The sequence below is a fragment of the Neofelis nebulosa genome, chromosome 8, assembly GCF_028018385.1.
Source record: "Neofelis nebulosa isolate mNeoNeb1 chromosome 8, mNeoNeb1.pri, whole genome shotgun sequence".
NCBI classification, from domain to species: Eukaryota; Metazoa; Chordata; class Mammalia; order Carnivora; family Felidae; genus Neofelis; species Neofelis nebulosa.
Window position 1 is genome coordinate 34,393,669 of NC_080789.1, and position 24,415 is coordinate 34,418,083.

Sequence of the window (24,415 nt, forward strand, 5' to 3'; positions counted from 1 at the left end):
CTATGAAATAAATAAAAATTCAGATTTGCTGCTCTTTTAACTGAAAATGTTTCATAATATAATAAAGCATAATGTTACACGTCAAAAATCCTTCTTTTCGTGTATTTATTAGATGTTTGTGTGTACAGTGTAATCGACACAATTTTAGCTTAAAAGCAGGAGGTTTTGTAACTTACTTTTTTTTCTAGTGTGTTAATACTAAATCGGTGAGGTGAGTCAGTGTTGGCTTTTCTGCTGAGTCGGTGCTTTTTCATGTAAAAGATGGCATTTATAGAAACTACTCTCCTGACTAGATTTTAAATCACACTGGAATATTTCAGTTATCACCTTTAGCCACATGGTTTCAGGAAACTATGCCCAAATATTTCATGCAAATGCTGGTCATTGTAGGAGAGTGCTATTTCACGGAATGGAAATTCACTAAAACATCCATAGGTAAAAAACCTTTGAGACCTGAAGATAAATTCTCAGCAACAGGGGCTATGCCATTGTGTCTTGCAGCCAGAGAGGGAGAAATAACAGTGAACTCCCCGAAACATGCTGCTTCAATATCTACCTGACAGCTTTGGTATCTGGACCTGTTCCCCAGTGCATTTCCTCCTTTATCAGGTATTATTTTACAAGGGATTTCTTGTTATTCAGAACTGACATAAATCAATCTATAACAGAGGAATTTGTTTAATACATTTATTCTTTTAAGAAGTTGCATGATCGTATTTCATCGACTTGTACAATAGAAAAAAAAAATGTTACTACTAAAACAGCGTTTGTGGAGACTGATGGATGGTAAATCTATTTAGTCTTCCCAGAGGTTCATTCTTAGATTTTAATGTTAAATAATAACGACTATTCATTTAAGCTGGTCTCACTGTATATCTTGACCTTTAGCAATTCCACACACAGCAGCTTATTGTGGTATCCTTTAAATATGAGAAATAGAATGTTTTACTTTGCCATTAAAAGAAAAATAAAAGAGTACTTTATGTTACATGGCCCATGAAATATTGGCAGTGTGCTCCTTGGCTTTCATTCGAAGGACTGCAATACTGGAAGACCTCCTTTCGAATTCTGGCTTTGTTTCAAATGCATGTCCATTGGTAGCCCCAGTCAGAAGAGAGTCAGTGAAAAAATTGTTGAGGGGCACGTGGCTGAACTGGTTCTGGTGGTGTGAAAACCCTGTGTAACTGGAATCTGTCCGAGGCGAGTGAGAATAAGGTGTCATACACGAGGAAGTGTCACGCGGTAACATGCCTGAAGTAACCACAGAACCGCCACTCGCATTTCCTGCCCACAAATTGTTCTGAATCTGGAATATATAAAACAACAAATATTACATTTACGCATTCTCACTTTTGTCCCCTTACATTTGTTAAACAGTGTTTACTAAATTTTGTCAACAATTCATTGTTTGCTCCCATTGGGTGGTCTGTCGTTATATTCTGAGTACATAAAGGGATTACTAAAAAATAATTACTTGAAAGATTCTTCCAGTTTGTTATACTGTAATAGATCACCAAAACCCACACACTTGACCACATAAAATACTCTCAAAACATGTCAATCTCTTGAGTATTCTTTTTATAGTCATGATTTGAATATGAAATCTAGACGAGTCAGTCATGATTCATGACAAATTCATGTGTTTGGTAAAGCAGCTTAAAATACGGCTTTAAGTTTAAATATAGTCTTCATCTAAGCAAAATGACACAATCGCAGTTTTTAATGTTCCATAGTTAGACTCAGTGTGACAGTTTTTGTTGGAAACCATTCCTGATATTAGGCTATTTACTCTGTAGAGACTTCTAAATTTTTTTTTTCAACGTTTTTTTATTTATTTTTGGGACAGAGAGAGACAGAGCATGAACGGGGGAGGGGCAGAGAGAGAGGGAGACACAGAATCGGAAACAGGCTCCAGGCTCCGAGCCATCAGCCCAGAGCCTGACGCGGGGCTCGAACTCACGGACCGCGAGATCATGACCTGGCTGAAGTCGGACGCTTAACCGACTGCGCCACCCAGGCGCCCCAACTCTGTAGAGACTTTTAATCAAATTCATTATCAGAAATGTTTACCCGTTCATTGATTTTTATTTCCTAGAGCCTCAAATACATAGCTCTGTGAATCTGAGCAAACTATACATATTTTAAACATTTGTTCTATGATTTACAGGTGATATGGTCAGGTTGCAATGGAATTATGACATGTAAAATAATTTAAAATTCAAACACATGACCATTACCAAATCATAAAAGCAAAACTGAGAAAAATGTGCTAGTATTAGCAAAAATATCCTATGAGTATAGTTAAAGTACTATATATAACATTTTACATAAGATTGAAAACTAGGTTGTCATTTGAACCCAGGAAATTCACATTTCTTATTAAATCTATATAGGAAACAACAAATACAAATTTATCTAAAGTTACTAGCATGTAAAGGAAACACTAAGTGAAATTTGTATTAGGAGGTGTCTTAGACCAGCTATTTAAACAAGGCAGGGAAAAAAAAAAAGTGATCACATGCATTACTGAGAAGCACAGAGAAAAATCCTGACAAACAGCAGGAGCTGGGGGAAAATGTTGAATGGTAGAACATGGGACAGAGTTTGCGCCTTAGAAGATGAAATTTAAAACCTGTATGCCTTTTGCTATGTTATTACAATAGATACCATGTTTATCACATCCGGTTTCCTTTTTTAAAATCATGACAATTAGAATAGAATCATCGATTCTCTTTAACATATACACAAATTATGTTTTATTATATTTACTTTTACATAAAAATTCCAGTCTACTACATATAGGCCTGATGTAGTCTCACACACCCATGCTTAAATCGTACTTTTTAAGACAACTCATTTTCAATTAATAGCGTAAAATGTAAATGAATCTTCTACATTAAACTGGTAGAGATGTTACTCTGTTACTCAAGATATATACATATAAATATATATGTATATTTATATAATATGTATATACATTTATATAAATATATATATTTATATAAATATGTGTATGTATATTTATATTTATATGAATATGTATATGTGTATTTATATAAATATATTAAATCTGTGAGACATGTCTAAATATATATACAATGATTTGCACATTCTATTAATCTTTAAGTCATCATGGGCTATGTTGTTTTAATTCTGGCTGATTCTACTAAATGAATCCCACTTTAGCCAAAATATAATGATTGGTGCCACTGATTGCTGAGTTATGTATCTCAGACCAACAAGAAGGACTGTTAATGTCATTACTCTGTCAACCTAGCTCTTCTAACTTGATCTGGGTGATTTTCCTCTGACATTCAATCAAACATTGTGCTACACTGCAAAAACCACAGTCACATGTCTGACAAAAGGGCTTTCAGGAAATGAAAGTGAACTTGCTTGCTTATTTTTGAAAAAAATAAATGAAAGGCAAAATAGTGGTAGAGAAAGACTTTACATTTTAAGTTTGTTAAAAGATTCCTCAATTTACACATAGTATTGCTGAAATTTACTATTAAAACCATCTATTCATATTCCAAATGCATAGAAACATTTACTAAGTAGGTATAAAAAAAGGAAAATTAGGACAGTAAAGGCAAGGAAAGTAATCTATGAATGTAAATTTAAGAAGGTTTCTATGCCTAAAATAATTCACATTAATCTACCTGTAAATTGAAAATAAATTTTCCACTTTTGATGACCTGGACAAATATTTTTACTTTGATCAAAACTTCTTACCTAGACATGATCTAGCAAGTTAAATGTGTTACTTTTGGTGAAAGAATTTCTAGCATATAGAAAGAAATGTTTTCTGAACAGAATAGATTGGTGAAGCAAGTTACTACAGCAATATTTTAGTTGGATTTGAAAAGATACCCAGGTATTCCCATGGGTAGTAATACTGTCGCACATTTTTACTGATGTGTCCTACTTCCTTGATCTGTATCTCCTCCACTCCCATATCTTTGTTTCATTTAAAAATTTCTGGCATGTCTTCATTTGACTTTAGGGTTTTCGTTGGTTTTGATATCGAAAGTTCGATGCAAAGCATAAAAGACAATATCCCCAGTGAATTGAGACTTTGCTTCCTCTGAAGCATTCCCTCTGGATGATTAAACATCTGATGACGACAATCAAAATCATGCTCATGATAACTAATGGTTATTCATTAATTACCATGTCGGACATGGTATTAAATGCACTGTGAAGACTTCTAATCATTTCAATACACTAAAAGATGTTTCCTTGTTTTTAGTATCCCCATTTTGTAAAACATAAAACAGAACAGAGAGTTTAATAACCTTACCCAAGACATGTAACTCCAATTGTGGAGGTAAAATATGAACCCAGGAAATCTTAAGAAATGCTACAATGATATAAAAACTAGTCTTATAGGTTGAAGTTGCTTATTTACACATTCATAATCCCAACTTTTGGGGTATTCATAGATTCTATTCTCTGAAAGCAAAATCCCCGATGTTTGCTCGTAACCCTTTTCTCATCCTTCAGCCTAACACAATATATGATAAGCACTTAATACAATTTTTTAGAGGACTTTAAAATCTTTAAGAATATGAAATTTGAACTGATCCATCTTGGAGGTGTAATGGAAATTTTATGGACAATTTATGCTAATACTGTATATCTAAATTTGTTTCATGATTTGAGCTCTATAATCACCATTCTGTATAATCTTGACAATTATTGTGAAAATTTCATCCCCAGACCCTGTTGACTGTATTTCCCTAGGTTGTTTTATTTTCCTACTAAATACTTGTTCTTCATTACAGATATATCTTGAGGATTCTAATTCATCAAGCGTGGGGTGTGGTTTATGGGATCTGTATTAAAATAATGACAATAATACATGAATTCTGAAAATCACCTGGGATTAGGAGACACTACTGAAGCCCTTGTAAATTTTCAACTATGTTTGGTTCCTGTGATAAGAAGCTCACCTGTTTAAAAATGTTTCATTCCCTTTTGGAGAGTTCTGTAAAAAAGTGAGCTGTTATCTTCCTCTGTCTATTGATTCTATTTCTGTTCTTTAAAATGATACAGAATAAGCAGCATCCTTCTTACACATGAAAATCTTCAAATATCTTAGGCAATTATGACACAAATCTCTTTTCTTAAGCTTCCCCAAAGGCAGTATTTGATCAAAGAACAAAGCTGTTAGAGCTTACAGTTTAAGAAATCTAGTGCTCTAAAGGCGGGCTCAGTCTATGGCCCCTCCATCCCTCTGCCACCCTATATAAGTGGTCATTTTAGAACTATGTGCTGGAATGTACAAGTCATTTTGTCTAAAACTGTTGTCAACAGAGAAGCCACAAAAAACCTTGCTGACTCATTAAAAGAAATATTGTATTTGTTGTTAAATTTTGAAATGAAAGAATGTTTTTCTGAATAGGATCACTACTTTTCATTTTTGAACTATTTCTAAGACATCTACAATGGCAATGTCCAGTATCAGATAAATTTGGGGGTGTTTTAATGGGCTTCTAACTGTATAACATTCAAGAGACTCACAACCAGGAACACCATTATTAAATAATGTCCACATCCTTCTTTCCCATGTGCCAAAAAAAAGAAAAAAAAAGTCTGCCTGCCTTTACATTTTTTCTTCTTTATTCTGTTTAAAAGGAGTAGAAAATCTAAAAAACATTCCATGCTTTAATGTGCTTCACAACATTTAAAAAAGTTCTAGGGGTACGTTCAAAGCATTGTCCAGGGAACGTAGCCAACAGCCTCCCATTAGCATGAATGGAAGTTCAGCTGACTTAACTATACTCTACTTTGAACATTTGCTCCTTAATGTTTTTCTAATCAAATAAAAAGTTAACACTTAATTATTCCATGCTTTGAGTTTTGGAGGAAAGCTGGTTTTTTTGTCTGATTCTTTCCAAACAGAAATCAAATTCATTTAACACTCATTTTCCTTCTGAGGAATTAAAAGTAACACGTAGGAATGAGTCAATATATATGTGTATTTTACACACACACACACACACACACACACACACACACACACACAATTCTTCACTGTGGATATATATTCATCATGACTTGAAGTATATGGTAAACAATGGATAAAAATTATAAATCTCATTTACCTTTACCTTAGAAACTTGATACAAATATATTCTTTGTAAAATCAAAACTACTAAGAAAATTTTAGTATAACTAAACCTGGTGTATATTTTTAATATATTTGCTGATCTTTACTGCAGTAAGCAACACTATGTACTTTTAAAGAATGTTAAACAATGCAAGTCTGTTAGTCTTTCTGTTAGTTGCAAAGTATCACGATGTATAAAAAACATCAAATAGTTTCATGACAGCATTATATATTCTATATCCTAATGTTTGTGCTATTTAGAAGACACTACCCTACAGAATTTAGTATATAACGTGAAAACAAATGAGTAACAACTGTTCCTTAATTTTAAAGCACTATAAAACTAATATTTTTCTACCAAAGCAAGTTTATTTAATCTTACTCTTCCTCTATATATAGACTGTTCTTACCTGGCCCTGACGTCCATATGTACACACACACACACACAAACACACACACACACACACCATGCTACCCTCATGCCCTCCCATCATATGCCTACACACTTCCCTGTGGGAGTTAAAGGTTGCTTTAAAAAGATATAAATCAGGGATTCACAAAGTTATGTTTGTAATAATGTTTAAACAATAACTTTTTGCATTAAAATCCAAAAGTTGATTTTGGTTATTCCTTTTTGACAGAATGTTTACATTTACTGACCACTTTATATATTATTCAATACTACTATATATATTTATTACCACATTAGCACTTATATAATTTAATTTACCAGATTTTTTATATGGTCTCTTAAAAAATGCCAACATCACATTTTGCAAAAGCAGTTTAATTTTTTAAGAGGCCATTATATTCCTTACTAGTAGTATATCGCTTCCTTTAAAATTAAGGTGATATAATATTAATAACTTGCTTAGCAACTTGTGGATACTTTAGCTGTTGACTAATTTCAGGGTCCCATTAACTTTTATAGTAACTACATCAATAGTCACCACATCAGTAAGTTCCTGGCAGGGAGAAAGAGTATAAACATTTTTATAAATAGTGAATTTACTGCCAGTGAGTAAGCCTCACTTGCTATCAGAGAAAAAGTGAATAAGTCTCAAACACTGATACTTTGTCCATCTGGGGGGAGAGAGGGGGCGGAAATCTCAATTGAAATTAATTATGAAGGGAAAAGCATTAATCTGAGCATGTTTAGATACTACCTAAGATAGAAATAAGGGTACATTTTCATCAGTGCCTACTTATTAGGTGTAATTTTCACATACAAAATTTCAGATAATATATAATTATTAATTTAAAAAAAATCAATTTACATTTCAAAAATTCCAAAAATACATCTTTTCAACATATAGCATCATTATGCTAAAGTGATTAGTAATTATTTATCAGAAAGGGTCATACGTTAAGTATTGACTACTACTTTGATTTTTTAAATAAAATTCCATCTTAGAAATGTGTATAGGGATTTAGGACAAGTAAGAGTGACTTTCCATTAAAGTCACATTTCCATTGTTTGTAACACTATTTTTCATGTATTTTAATACATGCATGACAGCCATTGTTGATGGTGCTTGATTCATTTTTAATGACACAATTTCCCAATTAAAGCAAAATCCACAATTATAAGAAACAAAGATTAAAATATAAATCAAGTTTTCCTTGTGAATTAATAACTTAAAACATGAATCAAATATGCAAATGTTTTAATTTGCGCAAAATATTTTGAAACTTAGAGATTACCACTTGGTGTCATATACGAGCTTTGAATTTATTGTTAAAATCCTGACTAAATTTATCCATTATTTTCATCTTGTATATGTGTTAACCACAAAGTTGGAATTTTATTTTTGTGATTTTAAATCAACTGTGAGTTTGTGTAATTTTTTTTATTTAATGCTCCTTGATTTAGAATTAAAAAAACACACAAACATGAGGCTTAATAAATACGGCAAGCATAAAATTCTGTATTAAACTATATAGCGTAGGTTCACACTAACAATAACAATGTCTACTACAGGTTTTAACCCACAGATTTCCCAGGTTCAATTTTCCCCCGGTCCTTCTCTATCACCCGCAAAGCAGTTTTTATATGTATAAACAGCAATGGCACTCTTCAATAATTTATTTTTACATTTTTTCTAATTATTTATTTTGGAAATCTATTCAATTTATTAATTTGTTCTTTCCTCTCAAAATATAAAATACTTATGACCAATTCAGATAAATTCAATGTTTTAACACCAATTGCCTATTAAAAGCAAACAAACAAAAAACCACAAAAAAACAATCAGCTAAGTAATTCTTAGTGTTTAAAGTCATTAAGTCATGTTAAATTGAATATCACGTTTTTCAAAAAATATGTCTATAGTCATAATCTAAGACTTGAATGCACTTTGCTTCTTTTGCAGGGTAATTTTTTTCATCTCTGAAGAAAAAAGTGTTTGTGTTTTCAACAAAATAAAAATTATTCCGTTTGTGTCCAGCTGCATATTCACTTAAATGATGCTGAGAAGACCTGCCTTTATGCTACACAGAACTTAAGTTAAATATACACTTATACATATATATGAAATATTCTTCATACAAATTTATATACAACATGTACATATTTTTATACATTTAATTAAATCATCAATTTTATATCGATATGACTTGCTAACCTAATGATGTTAATATTTTACCCCTCCATCCCTCATAAGGGAAGCCTCACTGTATCACTATGGGACCATTTCACTGGTTGTTACATAGATATGAGAATATTTATTATACAATGCATCAAGTATAGATATATTTTGAACATTTAAAAAAGATTTTTGGTTATTTACTTTTTTCAAATGTTTGGGGAAAAAACAGAAAGCACTGATGATGGAAGAAGGGGGGAGTGAACAGTATTTTCGCAATCACTAGCTTATAGAAACTTTAACATTTCCTTTAAAAAGACTGCATGATTACGACATTTGAAACAGACTTTGTTAAACTAGAAATGTTGTACAGCTTTAATCGGTGCTTTAAATTACTCCAATGACTACCAGTTATTTATAACTTGAATCCCACTTCTGGTATATTCTAACTCCAAGTGGCATATATTTATAAAGTCATCAATTAAACAACAGAAAGCAAGGTACTGCACGGGTCCCCTTGGATATTAGGTAAACATTGAATTAGTTGTGATTCTCACTATCCACTAAGTAAAACCACATCGAAAATTTTGGTGGGAAAAAATTTCAAACCTTCTAAAATTTTTGATGAAAATATTTTCTTCATGAGAAAATAATTTTGGTGGATTAAGAATATACTCAAACATTCCTTAAGTTACCATATTTGGTTGTCCCAATTTAAAGAGGAAAGTACATATAACTGAATTTGGTCTTTCCCTAGATCCTTAAATAGTAAAGTTACTAAAAAATTGGATTAGTTTAAATGCTACAATAACAGAACATTCACACCACTTAGCTATATCTCTACTGTAGAATTCATAATGACTAATGGCTATTATAGAATTATTTCTATTTATAGAGCACTTGTTATTTACTAGGCAATGTCCTAAGTACTTTGCAGAAACTATTATGTTTAATCCTCACAAACATCATATGAACTTTTATACCCATTTTATAAATGAGGAGAAACATTCCTAGAGGTTAATTCATTTGCCAAAGGTCTAAAATCTGTTAAGTAGCAGAGGCAGGATTTGGACCCACAAGTACCTGATTGTGAAGCTCATAGTCAAACATTAACACCTTAGCCCTTTTCAAGTCCCATGATTTAGTTACACAGACAGGAAATGAATATAATCCTCTCACTAACAGAAAAAGTATTAGGATAATGGTCCTTATCATCATCCACACCGCCAGCTGTAGCACCAACAATACCTCAATTTCACCAATAAAGAAATCTGAAGATAAGGAAGTCAGGAAATGTATCCAAAGTTTCCAGCAAGTAAATGATCAAGCTAATGCACATGTGATCTGAGCCAAACCTGAGGGCATGAAACTAGGGTTTCTTATAAGAATGAAGGCTGGCTATCATCCTCTAGAGATGTTTATACCTTGACAAAATATTTTATTCAACAAAATAATTATTGGAAGAAATGCTTTGGCGTTAATGAATTAGAAGCAAATTAGAATCTACTGTTGATAGATGCTTGCTTTTTTCATTCAAAGACACAAAGGCCTTTTTGATCTGCTGGGTATAGTTTGCATCAGGAAGTGTCTTCAGAATTTGGTATGAATATGACCTAGTTTGTAATCTGTCCAAAAAGCAAGAGATTTTGTCTAGATAATTTACATAACCTCCATACCTAAAACAGTACCTAGCATATATTTGTTGCCTAAATATGAGTAACTCTGGAAGAAAAAGAATTAAGCCAAAAGGAGTCTGCAAAATCTTCCTAATCTATTCTGTTCAACAGAGGAAGAAACTGAGACTCAGAGAGGAGAAGTTAACTGCTTAACACCACAGAGGTGGTTAATGGCAGAGATTCAGAAATCAGCTGTTTTCCTGAGAATTGATTAATTTTGGGTTCATAATGTACCCCAGAATATTGAAGTGAAACTACTTTTTTTCACATCTATTGAGTGTATACATAATTTGCTTAATACTGTTGTAATACAAAGTTAAGTACCAAATAATCTTTTTAAAATATAAATACTTTATATTATAAATGGGGTGGACCGTATACAGTCTACCACTTTGCCAGTGAGAAAGTCATGTGCTGATTGAAGGAGAATTGAGAGAAGGTTTCCTGGAGGAAATACAGTCTAGGTGAGGGGAAGGGAATTCAACACAGAGGGAACAGATTCAGCATAGCACAAGGGATAGGTTCAGCATATGGTTGCTATTTAAAATATTGGAGAACATCAAGTAGTCAAGCACTTTCATTTAACTAACTCATAGTGTTGCCAAATGACAACTGATATTGTGAGCCCAAATAAAGGGCTTTTAAAAAAAACAGTACATCAAAACATACTACCTTAAAGTATACTACTGGTATCACACTTCTGTTTGCTATCAAATATGGACAAGATTAAGAAAAATACCTGAAAACAGTCTGAAAAGTGTCTACGGTTTTAAACTGCTTTATATCATTACTTTACACATTTAAAAAAAAATGAAAGCATTTTTGCTTTCTGAAGTGATTTGGTACTTTAGGGTCAAAATTGAACTATTTCATTGCTGAGTGATGGGTCACAGAGATAATGTTGCATAAAGAGCTCTGAACCCGTGGACTTCAATTTAATGAACTAATAGCTGTAAGAAAGAAGCCTGACCTAAAATAAGCCCTCAATTGGTAGGTATTATTTTTACTATCAGGGCGGTTGTTACTATTTTGTAATGGGAGGAATGGAAACGAAGTATTTAGAATACTTTAGAAAATGTTAATTAGCATTCATAACTAAACCTATTATATGTTATACATATAGATACCTCCATAGTTGACAAGATTATTATCCTCACAGAGCAGACCTGATACAATTTTCTCACCCAATTCTGTTTTCTCAAGTATTTCTGTGAATGCTTTTGCTTTCCTGCCAAATTGTTAATTTTTTATTTCTGTCCTGTTTCTAAAACAGTTTTCTTGTTTCCAACTTTTTGGTAATTAATAATGTTTTTCCATAGTTAGAAACAGTAACCAAGATCAGTGCCTTATGGCATTGAATTGTTGAGTTCTCCTTTGGTCCCTATTTTTCTGATTATAAGTTCTATTTTTAAGACACATGACTTAAAAAAAAATTAGTTCAGGCTAAAGCTTGAGAGACAAGATCTTAGCGTAATTATTTTTTGCAAAATAAGAAAGCCAACCACATATTTAAGTTAAAATGGACTTTTCTTGACTTTATCCAATACCCACAATGGGGAGTGAGAGACACTTGATTTCAGTATTTTTGGCAACCAAACATTTAATGACTTCTCGATATAAAAAATTACTATGGATTTTACAGTAGTGATTTTTATTACTGTTGACGAATTATACTGTCAAAACAACCTCAACATGTGATATCTTTGCTGCCATACTTAAGTTATGAGGTGGTATAACCAATGGACATAAATTACAGAAAAACCACAGGGAGAATTCATGCAAAATTCCCATGATGTGTGAGGAGATATTTTTAATTGATTCTTTGTGGGGGTGAAAAAGACTATCAAATGTATAATGTGATTTTACCATCTCCCTTCCTACTCAATCTACTTACCTCATTCTGTTAACTGACAACATCTAAAGTTGTGAGGCACAATAACATGATGGCAAGACAATCCTAGAAAAAAAGCATGACGAAGTGTATTAAATAATATTAAGCTCTTACAAAGAGCTTTGTTTGTGCCAGGCACTGTTCTAAATGTTCTATGTTGTGCAGAAGAAGAAAGGGAAGTTAAGGATAAGGCAACACCAGCAAAGCACAGAGAAGTGGGGGGAAAAACAACAACAACAACACATAAACTGAAATGGGGTTTGCAAGGAAAGGAATGAAGATGAAAATAATAAGCTGCAAAAAAATATGTATACATACACATACATATATATATCATAGGTGTTGTCGAACAGATTTAGTAAGACTAAAGTCCATTTTAAAGGAGTTCACTAGTTTGTAACTTTATTATTTGTAAATTCGTCATAGTGAAAGTTCAAAATTTTATAAACTATGTGCTATCTCTATTATTTTCATTATTTCACTTATTCTGAGTAAAGTGTCTGCTCACCTGAACTAAACTGCAGACCTGAATAATGCAACTTAAGCCTTATGCTCCTTTGGTATTCATTTATTAATTATTCAACCTTTTAAACATAGTCATTGGGAGAAACAGTCTATTGTGAGGGTTAAGATCTTGCACTTGGGAGCCAGATTGCCTCTGATCAAATCTGGGCTTCTCCACTAGTGAAAGTGAGTAAAAACCTCACCTCTCTGTGCCTCTGTTTCTTCATACGATAAATGAGGATAATTAATAACACCTATTGCATAAAGTTGTTGTAAGGATTAAATGAGTTAATATATACAACCTGCTTAGAACAATGCCTGGTAGAGTCAGGACTATGGTGTGTTAATAACTAGGAATACCACTGTACTGCCTGCTCTCATGGAGTTTGTAGCCAACCGAGGAAACTTCCTCATGGCACTTTGTTCAGAACTCAACTAGGATACTCAGCAGTATTTGGTGAATACAAGTTCATTAGCCCTATGATGGTAAGTAGGAGTATGCACATGCTTTCAACTGGAGAAAAAAAAATAAAGGAACTACTTTCAGATAAATTTTGAAGAGTAAGTAAAACAAGGTTCTTCTAAAGGCAGGTACGGACATTTATTCAAAAGGTATTGCTGGTCTTCTAGTAAACTGCAGTGGAAAGGCTTAACGGTAACAGCCCTTTATAGACTGTCCTAGAAGGAACAGAATCATGGAAGGATTCCTTAACTCCCATGGGTCTCGGACTTTTAGAAAGATTGCACTAGGTGATCTCTAAGACTTTTACTCACATATAATATTACATTAATAAATTGGGTGAATTTATGTGGAAGAGTGAAGGTCTCCGAATAAGTTTTTAAGAATCATAAAAGGCATCAGAATACAAGGACCCACAAAACTTAAGGATGAATTCATGCTCACAAGGTATGAATTTATAGATGAAGAGAATGAATACCCGTAAGTCTGGGATTGCGAAGAACCGGTTACTGAACTATCACAGTATTCCACCGGCATATATGTCATGTATTTGTGTTTAAAATGCTCTCCTGACACCTGGGTGGCTCAGTCAGTTAAGCATCTGACTTCAGCTCAGGTCATGATCTCACGGTTCGTGGGTTGGAGCCCTGCATCAGGCTCTGTGCTGACAGCTGGGAGCCTGGAGCCTGCTTCAGATTCTGTGTCTCCCTCTTTCTCTGCCCCTCCCCCACTCACACTCTCTCTTAGTCTCTCAAAAATAAACGTTTAAAAAAAAAAAACTTAAAAAAAAACCAAAATGGTCTCTAACAATGCATATCCTTCACCAGTAAGGAATGAAATAACAAATGTCTTGTTCCTTAGAATACAAGTGTTCCTTATCATGTATCAAATACAGTTCTGAATACTATTACTCAGTACTAGGAAAAACTGTCTTAATTATATGTGTGAAAAGAAAAGAAAAAAAAAACCTTCTAAGTTAAATGGAAAAAATTAGAAGAAAATGAATGTCTAAATATTCTTTAAAATGAGATGAGAGCTCCCATTATAAAAGGATGGATGTGTTTTTTAATGTGATAAATTTTTAAAATTATGTCCAGTACTAATTCTATGTATGCTTTAAGTAACAAAGGGCTAAATGTTTCCTTGAAACAATGAGTAACTTCAAAGCTGAAAAGACAACATAGGAAAAGAGATCTTTTTAAAATGGGACGGAATGTTTCATAGACCACACTTGACACTAGGTTATGGGATAGTTCATAAAACGTTAGCCACAGAGACAGCATGCCAAGCAACGCTTTATTTATTTTTAAAAGTTAACAAAGGAAGTGAGTGTGAATAGTTAAAAATGTAGAGTAATTAAAAGCCTTAGACCATGAGTGAGGCTACTTCAGTGGTTGCAATAAGGAAGAGACCCTAAAATAGTTTTGAATGAATGGCTCTGAAAGAAAATAACAAAATAAATATTTCAGTCTAATAAAAATCTAAAAAACATGCAAAAACTCTTCTGGGGGTTAAAATTTTCATTCTTGACTATTAGCTATAATGAAGCCAATCATAATAGCCCTTTTAAGAATGTACAAACCACATCTGTTTCTCTCGATCAGTATTCTGTGAAGTTTACCATACCTGTGGATAGCTGTCAGTCCTTGGCAAAACTGATATATCATAGGTGGCAGCAAAATGGCTTTTAGCTTGTTGTATTTGGCCATAACGCTCTCTTTTTCTCCACTTGGCCCTTCGATTTTGAAACCAAACCTAATTTTTTAAAAAGTAGAATGTCAGCTGAGAAATATTTGATAATGCAATGGTGACATTAAAAGACATAAATTGGAAAGACACAAACCAGGTCAACAAAATCACTAATAAAGAAATTTATGTCAGAAAAGTATCCACAAATTTTACTTTTTATTTTAACCTGATAAGAGGCAATATAAATTAATAGAAAGGGATGAAATACTTTAAAAATTATTTAATATGTCTCAGCTCTGGGCTTTTTTTTTTTCATTTTGGAAAATAAAAAGGAATTCGATTATACGATTTTGAAGACTCTTTATGTCTCCAAATTATTATAGATAATGCTCCTCTTAGAGAATGTTGCAAATATGGAAGACATTCATAACTTTCTAGTTTGGGGTTATGCACATAACATTAACCCAGCCAAACTATAACCAAATTAATATCTGGGTCTGTCAAAACAATTATGTTTAAAACATGTCACAAAGTGACGCCTTTTCTGGGTTGTACCCATACTTAGATAATCTTAGAAAAATTTAAACACAAAGATTACATCCAAAACACACGGCAATGGCAGAAATATCATGATTATTCAGTAACAGAAAATATTAAGATTACATACTATATTGAGCATAAAAAAGACTACAGGTAAATGGAACCATCTGAAATTGAACTCTGGTTCTAAAATATACAAGGGTGCTTATTACATAAATTATACCACTTATAATACTCATCTTCCCTTACAGAAAATGCTCAGAAATCTTCAAAATCATTTCCCTAATTTAAAAGACTTACAGGTAATATAGACAATAAAAGAACAACGGAAGTTATAACCAAGTATTAAGAAAGCCTATGAGTTAGTACAGCCTCTACAAGGTCATGAAGCTGTCATCCAAATTTCTCTAATTATGTATTAATGATATTTATCATAACAACCACCTCCTTCAGAGGGTTAAATAATCACTAATTCACACTTGTAGCTCTCCAGAATCTTCACTTTAATATTTTAATGAATTAAAGAAAGACAGAAAATTATATTCAGTATGCATCATTTGATATTTCTGAGTAGACATTTCACGAGCAGCTGTCAAGAAGCTCTTCAGTCTTTACAAAACTGTATCCAGAATACAAAAAACAGAAAAGAAGCTGGAAGTCAAATGTGAAAATGCAAACTGTTAAAATTTACTTGAAATTTTTGCTTTTTTCATATTCAGTTGTGATCTTCTATATCTTTACCATCACATTTATAGAAACATATTAACCTACAATTTAATATGTGTAAGCACGTATTGAGAATTTAAGGTGGGACTTTATAGTTTCCAGCAATTAAAAGAAGGCAATGAGAGCTATCTGTTCAGTGTGGTTTCTTAGGACATTGATGGGAAAGATGTATTACACACAGTGCCCAGGGCTCACAACAACATCAACAACAAAACAAAACATTTTCTTGCTGTCTCCAGAGGCACCAGGAGCAAACTAAAGGAATTTAGTATTGAATGGTTTTTGTTTGTTTGTTTGTTTGTTTTGTTTTTCGGTTTTTGACTGAGAAAAAGGTCTTTATAATCTCCTTAAAATAGGTGTGAATTACCACTCTGATATGAAAAGCAGGAAAGAGAAAACCTGAGTAAATTAGGTTCAGGTTGGCTCTCTGTGCATGTTTCTAGACAAAAATTAATCAGGAGTTGAGGAAACATTAAGGAGAAAACATCCATTGTGCCCAGCTGATCACTCTATAAACATATTTTTTTTTTATGGTTACAAGTAGAACTAATTTAAATATATAAATACAAGACAAACTAAAAAAAAAAAAAAACCCACACACGTGGGACTAGTGTTAATACTTGACAATTCTAAAATTCTTCATTAGCATCACCTTTCTGTATCTTTACTTCCTGAACTACGATAAAGTAGTTATTTGTCTCCACAAACTAAAGAAAAATCCTGCTGCTTGGTATACCGCACCCCCAGATGGTGATCTTAATGATGTAAAGCCTTACAATGGCTTAATCTTCAGAAGAACTCTTACTCTTCTCTCTTCCAGAACAAAATTTCTCACTATTTTATTCATTAGTCTATTCTTATATATTATGGGAACTGCAAAATTCAGTATTTTCCCATTTAGCGTAGTAAAAACAAAGAAACAGGCCATTCCCTGAAATTGATGTTACTTGAGACGTAATAAAATATAGTTTAAGCATACCAACTCTAGTAAAAATAAAAATATGTCTAAGAAATAGAACTTTACCTAGTATAACTTTCCTTTTTCAAATGATTTTAAAAGTTTAGTATATTGGACCATCCAATTTGATAATTTGAATGTAACTTATAAATGTAATTGAGTATATATTTTAATATCATTTCAAGATCCTTATTCCTATTGCCTCTGCAAAAAGGATGTAAGCTATCTACATTCAAAAATTAAAATGGAACGGCACTATTGGTAACTACAGGATCTAGAAAAATTATAAGAGAGCTATATGATCTTTATGCATAGTGAAAATAAGTTACGGTATATATAACAGTCAAGAATTTGTGAGATTGTTTCATTTTCTCTTTGATTTATTATAACTCCAACCTCAATAACATTACAGATTAATGGGACATTGCACAAATAACTTACCAACACCTGGTATGTAACCTAAAAAGAACCTTAATGGCTGATGAAATAGAAAAATAAAATAAAATAAAACAAATGTATTAGTAAATAGATAGCTATGATTCTGGGTTTTTTGCACTTTAAAAAAAATTTTTTTAATCAGATTTATTTGTGAAATTCCCTTCTTTTTAAATAATCGTTAATTTGTATATCTATGTAATCAGTCCAATGTTCTTTTATGTATTTGTGTGAATGATTAAATCCTTTGCAAGGAAAAAGACATTTTAGTAGACCTACATGCCTATAGTACATGGTTCTAGTCTTTAGTTAGAGGATCAGTTTCTTCCTTTTGGCAAAATGCAACCACTGGATTATTCTAACAGTATCTCCACACACCGGCCCCCAACACGCACACCCACGCCCTTCAGTTGGCTCCTACCTGGACTCTGGCCTCCGTGAGCTCAGTCCTCAGAGCAAGCTGTTCTCTGACGTATACATCCGGGTAATGGGTTTTCTGAAAGACCTTCTCCAGCTCCTCGAGCTGCAGGCTGGTGAAGGTGGTTCTGTGTCTCCGCTTCTTGCTGCTGGATACGTTGCTGTCACATTTATCCCCAAGTTCATCTAGTTCTCCCTTTTCTGGCATCCCCTTCACGGGAGACATTCGGAGACTGTTACAGTTGTCCATAGCTCTGTTTAGCTCGGGATGAAGAGGCTGTCCTTCGCCTTTAGTGATGCCATAGTTCACTGTACCCAGAGGGGGAAAACAACAATTCTCAGGCTTGTAGAACATTTCGGTGAAGAAATTACGTTGAAAGAATTTAGAGCATCAGGAAAGCAGTCTGTTAATGATTTCTTGTGCCAGTATTAATTCAGTCATCCCACTGTGCACAATTATTAATCCACTTTGGGCAGGGTTAAGGCCATTTAAAAATGTGTACATGGAAGTCATTATTTGCCAGATTTACAGTTCTATTTTACAGGAATAATGTGATGTTTATGCACATAATTTATAATCACATTAAGGTGATCAAATTAAAAGATGCTCTAGATTAAAAAAATAATGAGCACAATTTTTGAAAAGTGAACCAAATTTAATGTAAATCATGTATGAATTTATTCACAGCAGACAAAATCAAGCTACTTACATGGCTCAAGAAAGATATTTCAATTTTAAGGAATATCTGTAAACTCAAATCCAGACTCTTCCCAACATATCTTTCTGCTCCACACAAAATGTACACACTATAGATTTAAGATATGGTATTGTCTCTACTATGCTTTGAATATTTTGACTTATACTCATTTCTGCTTTTTAATCTTTTTTTTTTCAAAAAGTGACCTACTAAATTAAAAAATGAATTTCATATCAGTTTCTGGAAGTGCTTCCTATAGAACAGCCTAAGATTTAAGTAGACTTTAGTGTAAAAGCTCATTTGGTGGTTCTAAATATGTGATATTTATGTTTCGTGCATGAAATATGTTATGAGACAGAAAGCTTTATTTTTTTCCCTAAAGCAGAGAAATTAAAACATCTATGAAAAGATTACAAAAGATGTCATCTCCCAGTCTGTTTAGAGGTGTTTTAACTTCAGTGATTTCCCTCCAGCTTTGGTTGCATGCTTGCTGTATGATATAAAACAAAAATACATCATATGGTGACACACACACACCCAAATCCAATGGGTGCATATAATGAAACTGGAAAAACTAAAAAAAAAAAAAAAAAAAAAAAAAAGTGAACCCAGCCAGAACAATAATTTCCAATGAATTGTCACACTTTTTTTCGTTTTTGTCTGTTTTTAAATTTTCTCGTAATGTATCTTAGCAACTGCTCTAATCATTACACAAATGTCTTGAACTTTAATCACTATATAACTTAAATGCCTAATATCCTTTATGTAAAAGATGTGATGTAAAAGTAGATATAAAGAAGAACCATGACTGATTAACAATACGGTTTTGTCTTCTTGAGCAGAATGAAATAGGGAACTTCGGTAATTAGGGAGGGGGGAGGGGAAGCAGTCGTGAGGCTGAGGGCATCTCAGGAGAAAGACAGGAACTTTCCTGAATTTAGCTAACTGCTGCACACATCCAACTTACTTAATCCTGTCCTATTAAAATTCATCCTAAAAGTGTGATGTTCCTTGAAAAGTTGTCAACGTATCAACAATCACCTATTCTCTTCTTATTTTGGATCCCCGACAATTTAAAATAGGATGAAGTCCTACCCAGCAGTTAACAGAGGACAAGAGAGTCATGAGTTTTTTTTTTTAATCCTGTCCATTTAAATAACTTTACGTATACATAAAAGAATTCCAAAAATAAAGATACTGCAGTCTGAAATACAACCAGAAAGGCAAAGTTTAGCATATTAAAAATAAAAACTGCATCTGTCTGTCTATATACTTGACTGGAAACGATTTAGCTGATTTTCTCTATCGTTCCCGCCTATATTTTTGGTTTAACTTTGCAAGTCAAAAGTAATCCGCAACGCTGAATAAGTAAAATATAGGAGTTCTTTTCTTTTCTTTTTTTTTTTAAACTTACTGTGTACAAGTTTTCGAAAATCAGCCCCTATGAGCCAATACCTTGCCAGATTTTGACCCTCCATTAAAATAGGGGGCGGGAGGCTTGTTGTAAATATTTCACACTTAATTCGTTTGTTATTTTAAAGCAACCCGCTCCTTACAGCTTAACTGTGGAATATATACAATGATAAGGAAAAGTCTTCTTGGAATTGTAAACTTGCTTTAGCTGTCGCGATCTGAAAAAAAATAGGTTTGTATTGGGTTACAAGATAGAAAAGATAGATGGTTTGTTTTGATAACATTTTGACTTTGAGATACTTGGCCGTTCAAAGTTGAAGATTTCACCCAGAAGCATTCCGAAAGGGTTCTTAGGTGACTTTGAATGTGGAGTCAGAAAAATAGACAATACGGTATTGGGGAGTGAGGGATTATACTGGAGATTCTTTACCCGAAGCTACTGAAAGCGATTTGGTGTTTAACAAAAATGTTATGTGCGTTGTGTTGTAAACCCAAACAATCAGAAATCACAACTTCCCACAAGCTAACCCAGCATAGCAACCTTCCAGCTTCACAAAGAAAAATACCTATACGTCTTGGGAAAACTGTTTTTTAAGGTTTTTCATCTAAAGGAGCTCAAAGACGTCTTACTCCAGACGACACTGACGTCCTCCAAGGAGCGGTGATCGATTTCAGCTCCTGCGGGGGCAGCGCGGCCGGCTCACAGAGGAAGCGCGCTGTCTTGACTCAATTACACTCTATTTACCGCCCTATCAGTTTACGCCTGGGTCCCAGATAGAGGGTCTCCGGGACCCCCAAGGGACAACGCTCGACAGCCAAAGGAGAACCGCGCAGACGCGATCCGGTGCCTAATCCTTCCGTTGCCCCTTAAAGTCGGCTGCAGCCAAAACACTACTCCTTAAAACGCTCGCAGTTCCACCGCCCGCCTCCGCCCTCCAGCTCTCTCGCTCCCCGTTTCCTTCCTCCCTTCCTCCCTGCCAGCCGCTCCCCACCGGTCCCCGCACTTGGGTGTGCGGAAGGGCGGCCGTGGCTCGGGCTGGCGACTCACCGCCGCTGTCCTGACAGGGCGAGGCTCTCTCCAGGCGCACGTGATGCTCTGCGCGGGGCAGGGGCCCGAAGGCCTGCACGCATTTGCCCGCCGACGCTTTGCTGTAAAAGGACTCATTGTCCAGCGTCTCCATAACGTGCTCCAATGCGCCTCCTGCGCCCATGTAGAAGTCACTGTTTTTACTCGGCGGGCTCTTGAGGGCAAACTTCTCGCTCAGAAACTCCATAATCCTGGAAGGTTGTTGCGGAGCTCCAGGGGCGCGGAGGCTGGAGAGCGCTGGGGGAGGGAGCAAGTGGGCGGGAGAAGGGAGGGCAGAGGAGAGAAGGGGAAGCGAGCGCTTCGGCGCCGGGAGCTGCCCGGCTCCGAGCCCTTTAATACGTCCCGGCTGGAAAGGGGGCACCCGAAGTCGCTTTTATATCTTGAAACTCAGCTGGGCTCTTCGGGCAACCTCCCAGTTCTAATGAATATGAAAATAGGCAGGCGACTAACTCCACCCCGCCCCCCCCTCCGCCCCCACCCTACCCCCACCTTCCCTCACTTCCCCGGGCAGGGCGCGTCCAGGCCTAGGTTAGACAGACAGCTCCATTTCAGACAAATGCCAGGAGGGACGAGGCCCCGACACCCAGAAACATTGTCGCCGCGACAGTGGAATGGCATTTCGGAAGAGCTTGGTGAGATCGCAAAGCAGTTAACCCTCCACTCCCCACTCTCTGCGCCCTTCCGGGCAGCCCGCCCGACACCCGGTCCCCACCCCGCCCCCACGCCGGCCACTCACTACCAGAAAGATTTAGAGGCGTCTTAAGAACTTGAAAGGAAGTATTGCTTTAAAGGGCTTTCATTTCATCCGTAAATCGTTTATGTGGAAGATCCACATAAATCGGAATCCCTAGAAGCCAGAAACATTGGCAGCTCTTAACTGGGTTGGCGGTGGTGGAGGGGCCGCTCTGCTTCTAACCCGGAGGAGCTCGGCGTCCCGGTGCTCTTGGCGCTTAGGAGCCCATGGCCTTTCCTTTCTTTCTGGAATGCCGCGGCGTGTGGACGTGCTGGCGACGGGTGGGAGAGGGGAGCCGAGCAAGGGGCATTGAAAGCATTATGCCAATACCAATCCCTTTCCTCACTCTCCTCCCCACCGCTCCCCCTTGGTCCACGGTTTTATCATTAGATCCAGATTAAGAAAACCTACTAGGAAAAGTGCCTCCTCCAAAGGGCCCTTTAGTATAGGCCGGGGGCGGGAGGGGGGGGGGAGGCTCTTTACACAAAGGGGCTTATGGAAGAGGAAGGCCTTCCGCCTGGTTTTTAAAACAATTATGTTTTAAAGAGTGGCGGCGGAGTCCCTGTGAACAGCGCGTGTGGGGAGCGAGGGGCGCGCAAGACCTGGGCGCACAAGCGCGGCGGCGTTCCGGGCGCCGGCCAGGCCGGGGCCTCGCTCGGCCCCGGGGTGGTGCTAGGGTGGGTGGGGAGCTGGCAGCTCCCTGAGGGCAGGAAGGCACTGCTGGATTGAAACCTCCTACGTGTGGCTTTGCGATTGACCCTGGCTTCCGAGAAGCCCGCGGCGTCTGAGGGAAATGTGTTCAGCGCCTTGGGCACGAAGAGGCAGCCATTTGCAACAGGCTCTGGAACTGGCAAATTTGGTGAAAAGGTCCCACAAGTTGGGGTCTGTGGACTGCACCTTCCCAGGGAGGACTCTTTTCGAGGGTCCTGACAGCCTTTATCGCACAGGCCTCCGCACCCGTAGCGTTTCCCCAGGCCAGCCTGGCACCGACGCCGCGGCCTTGGGCAAACTGGGCAGCCCCAATTCTGCGAGTGGTGAGGCCAGGTCCAACTCTGGCAGGCGTCGGATGGGTTCGAGAATTTCCAGCCTCTTTGGGGCATTGGCTGGCCCAAGACTCCCTGGTAGACCCTCTTCGAGGCCAGGGCAGGCCGCAGCCTCGGAGGAACGACCATGGAACGCTGCGCACCTCTGAGCTGCCCCTTAGCACTGCCCTAGAAGCGTGCCGGCCCTGAACACCCAGATCGGGACGAACGGAGCGGGAGCGGGTGGCCCGGAGCATCAGCCTCTGTTTTTCCAGGACGCTTCTTCCGAGGAGGGGTGGGGGCACCAGCTCAGTTCACGTGGCGCCTCGCTCAGCATGGCCTTGAGCGAGCTGTCGGGTTCTGGAGAGTTGACACTGCTCCTGGAATTATATGGCTCTTTCTGTATTGTTACTGCTATCTTCTGAGCCTTGCAACCGGCACCTACAGCAAAATGTTAAATCTCAAGTGGGAGCGGTCAAAGAAAAAATTTCCGGGATTGCGCTCCAGGAGATAGCCAGACTGCAAGGAGGCGCGGGAATAATCCTGGCATCGACGGCAGAAGGAAAAAAAAAAAAAAAAAAGGAAACGCAGGCGGGTGCCCTAGGCGTCTGGACCGCGTTTAAGACTGACTAGCAACAGTGTGTTTCCTGGGCACTTTCTACCTGCCCCAGTCGGAAAGTTGGGTGTTGAGTTATCCACTCATTTCTGTGTGGGTTGATGATTTTTGATTCTCTCCTAATCCCCTCTGTACTTTACCTGCAGAGATATTCTGAAAGTCTGACTTTCTATAATAAACATGGAGAGGATAAAAGAAACGGTCATTTAATAAGTTTTTAAATTTTTAACAGCAGCAAGAATAACGCCTTGCTGACTTGAGGAAATATACAAACAACTCCTAGCTATAAACTTAGTTATGTCCTAGAGCTCTGTCAGCTTGTTTATAAATATGCGTCTTAAGAGCCCTAAATTTCCTGAAAAACATTCGATGTAGTTTAAATGAAAGACATATGATGCAAGCTCTAGAGTACTCGTATACCAGTAAAGATCCAGCTCATAGAGGAAACGACAGGGAGCCAAGGAGGATAGCTGTTGAGTAAACCGTTCCTATCCCATACCTCAAACGCATTTCTGATGGTAGTGGTTGGACCGATGGGTGCAAGGTGTTACCAACCACACTTAATATCCCTGGAGCCTCCTGCAAATGCAAATCTGTTACACGGAATGCTGTGTGTTTTGAGACATGTAACCACTTGTGCCCATAACAGAAGGAACAGCTAATGGCAGACTCCCATAACGAATGCTTAATCTGCAGCTTTTGGCAAGAAATTGGGTCTCTGGTTGCCAAAAGCTGCATTAAATAGATTTTGAGAGTTTGAGAAGGAGTTTATGGTAATGACACAGCTCTAGCCATTGGAGCGTTAATAATACATTTAGAATAATACTAATTAAAATAATACTCATTAAAT

The 24,415-nt window shown here is 36.4% G+C and overlaps 1 protein-coding gene across 1 annotated transcript; it reads right to left on the reverse strand.

Moving 5' to 3' along the window:
* Positions 1 to 673: 673 nt before the first annotated feature.
* On the reverse strand, positions 674 to 21,633 carry ALX1 (ALX homeobox 1). The gene is made up of 4 exons (XM_058741882.1): positions 21,156 to 21,633; positions 18,001 to 18,305; positions 14,858 to 14,986; positions 674 to 1,306 (listed from the first exon to the last, which is right to left on the reverse strand). The coding sequence occupies exons 1-4, from the start codon at positions 21,379 to 21,381 to the stop codon at positions 986 to 988; spliced, it is 981 nt and encodes a 326-aa protein (XP_058597865.1). The 5' UTR covers positions 21,382 to 21,633; the 3' UTR covers positions 674 to 985.
* Between the last annotated feature and the right edge of the window lie 2,782 nt (positions 21,634 to 24,415).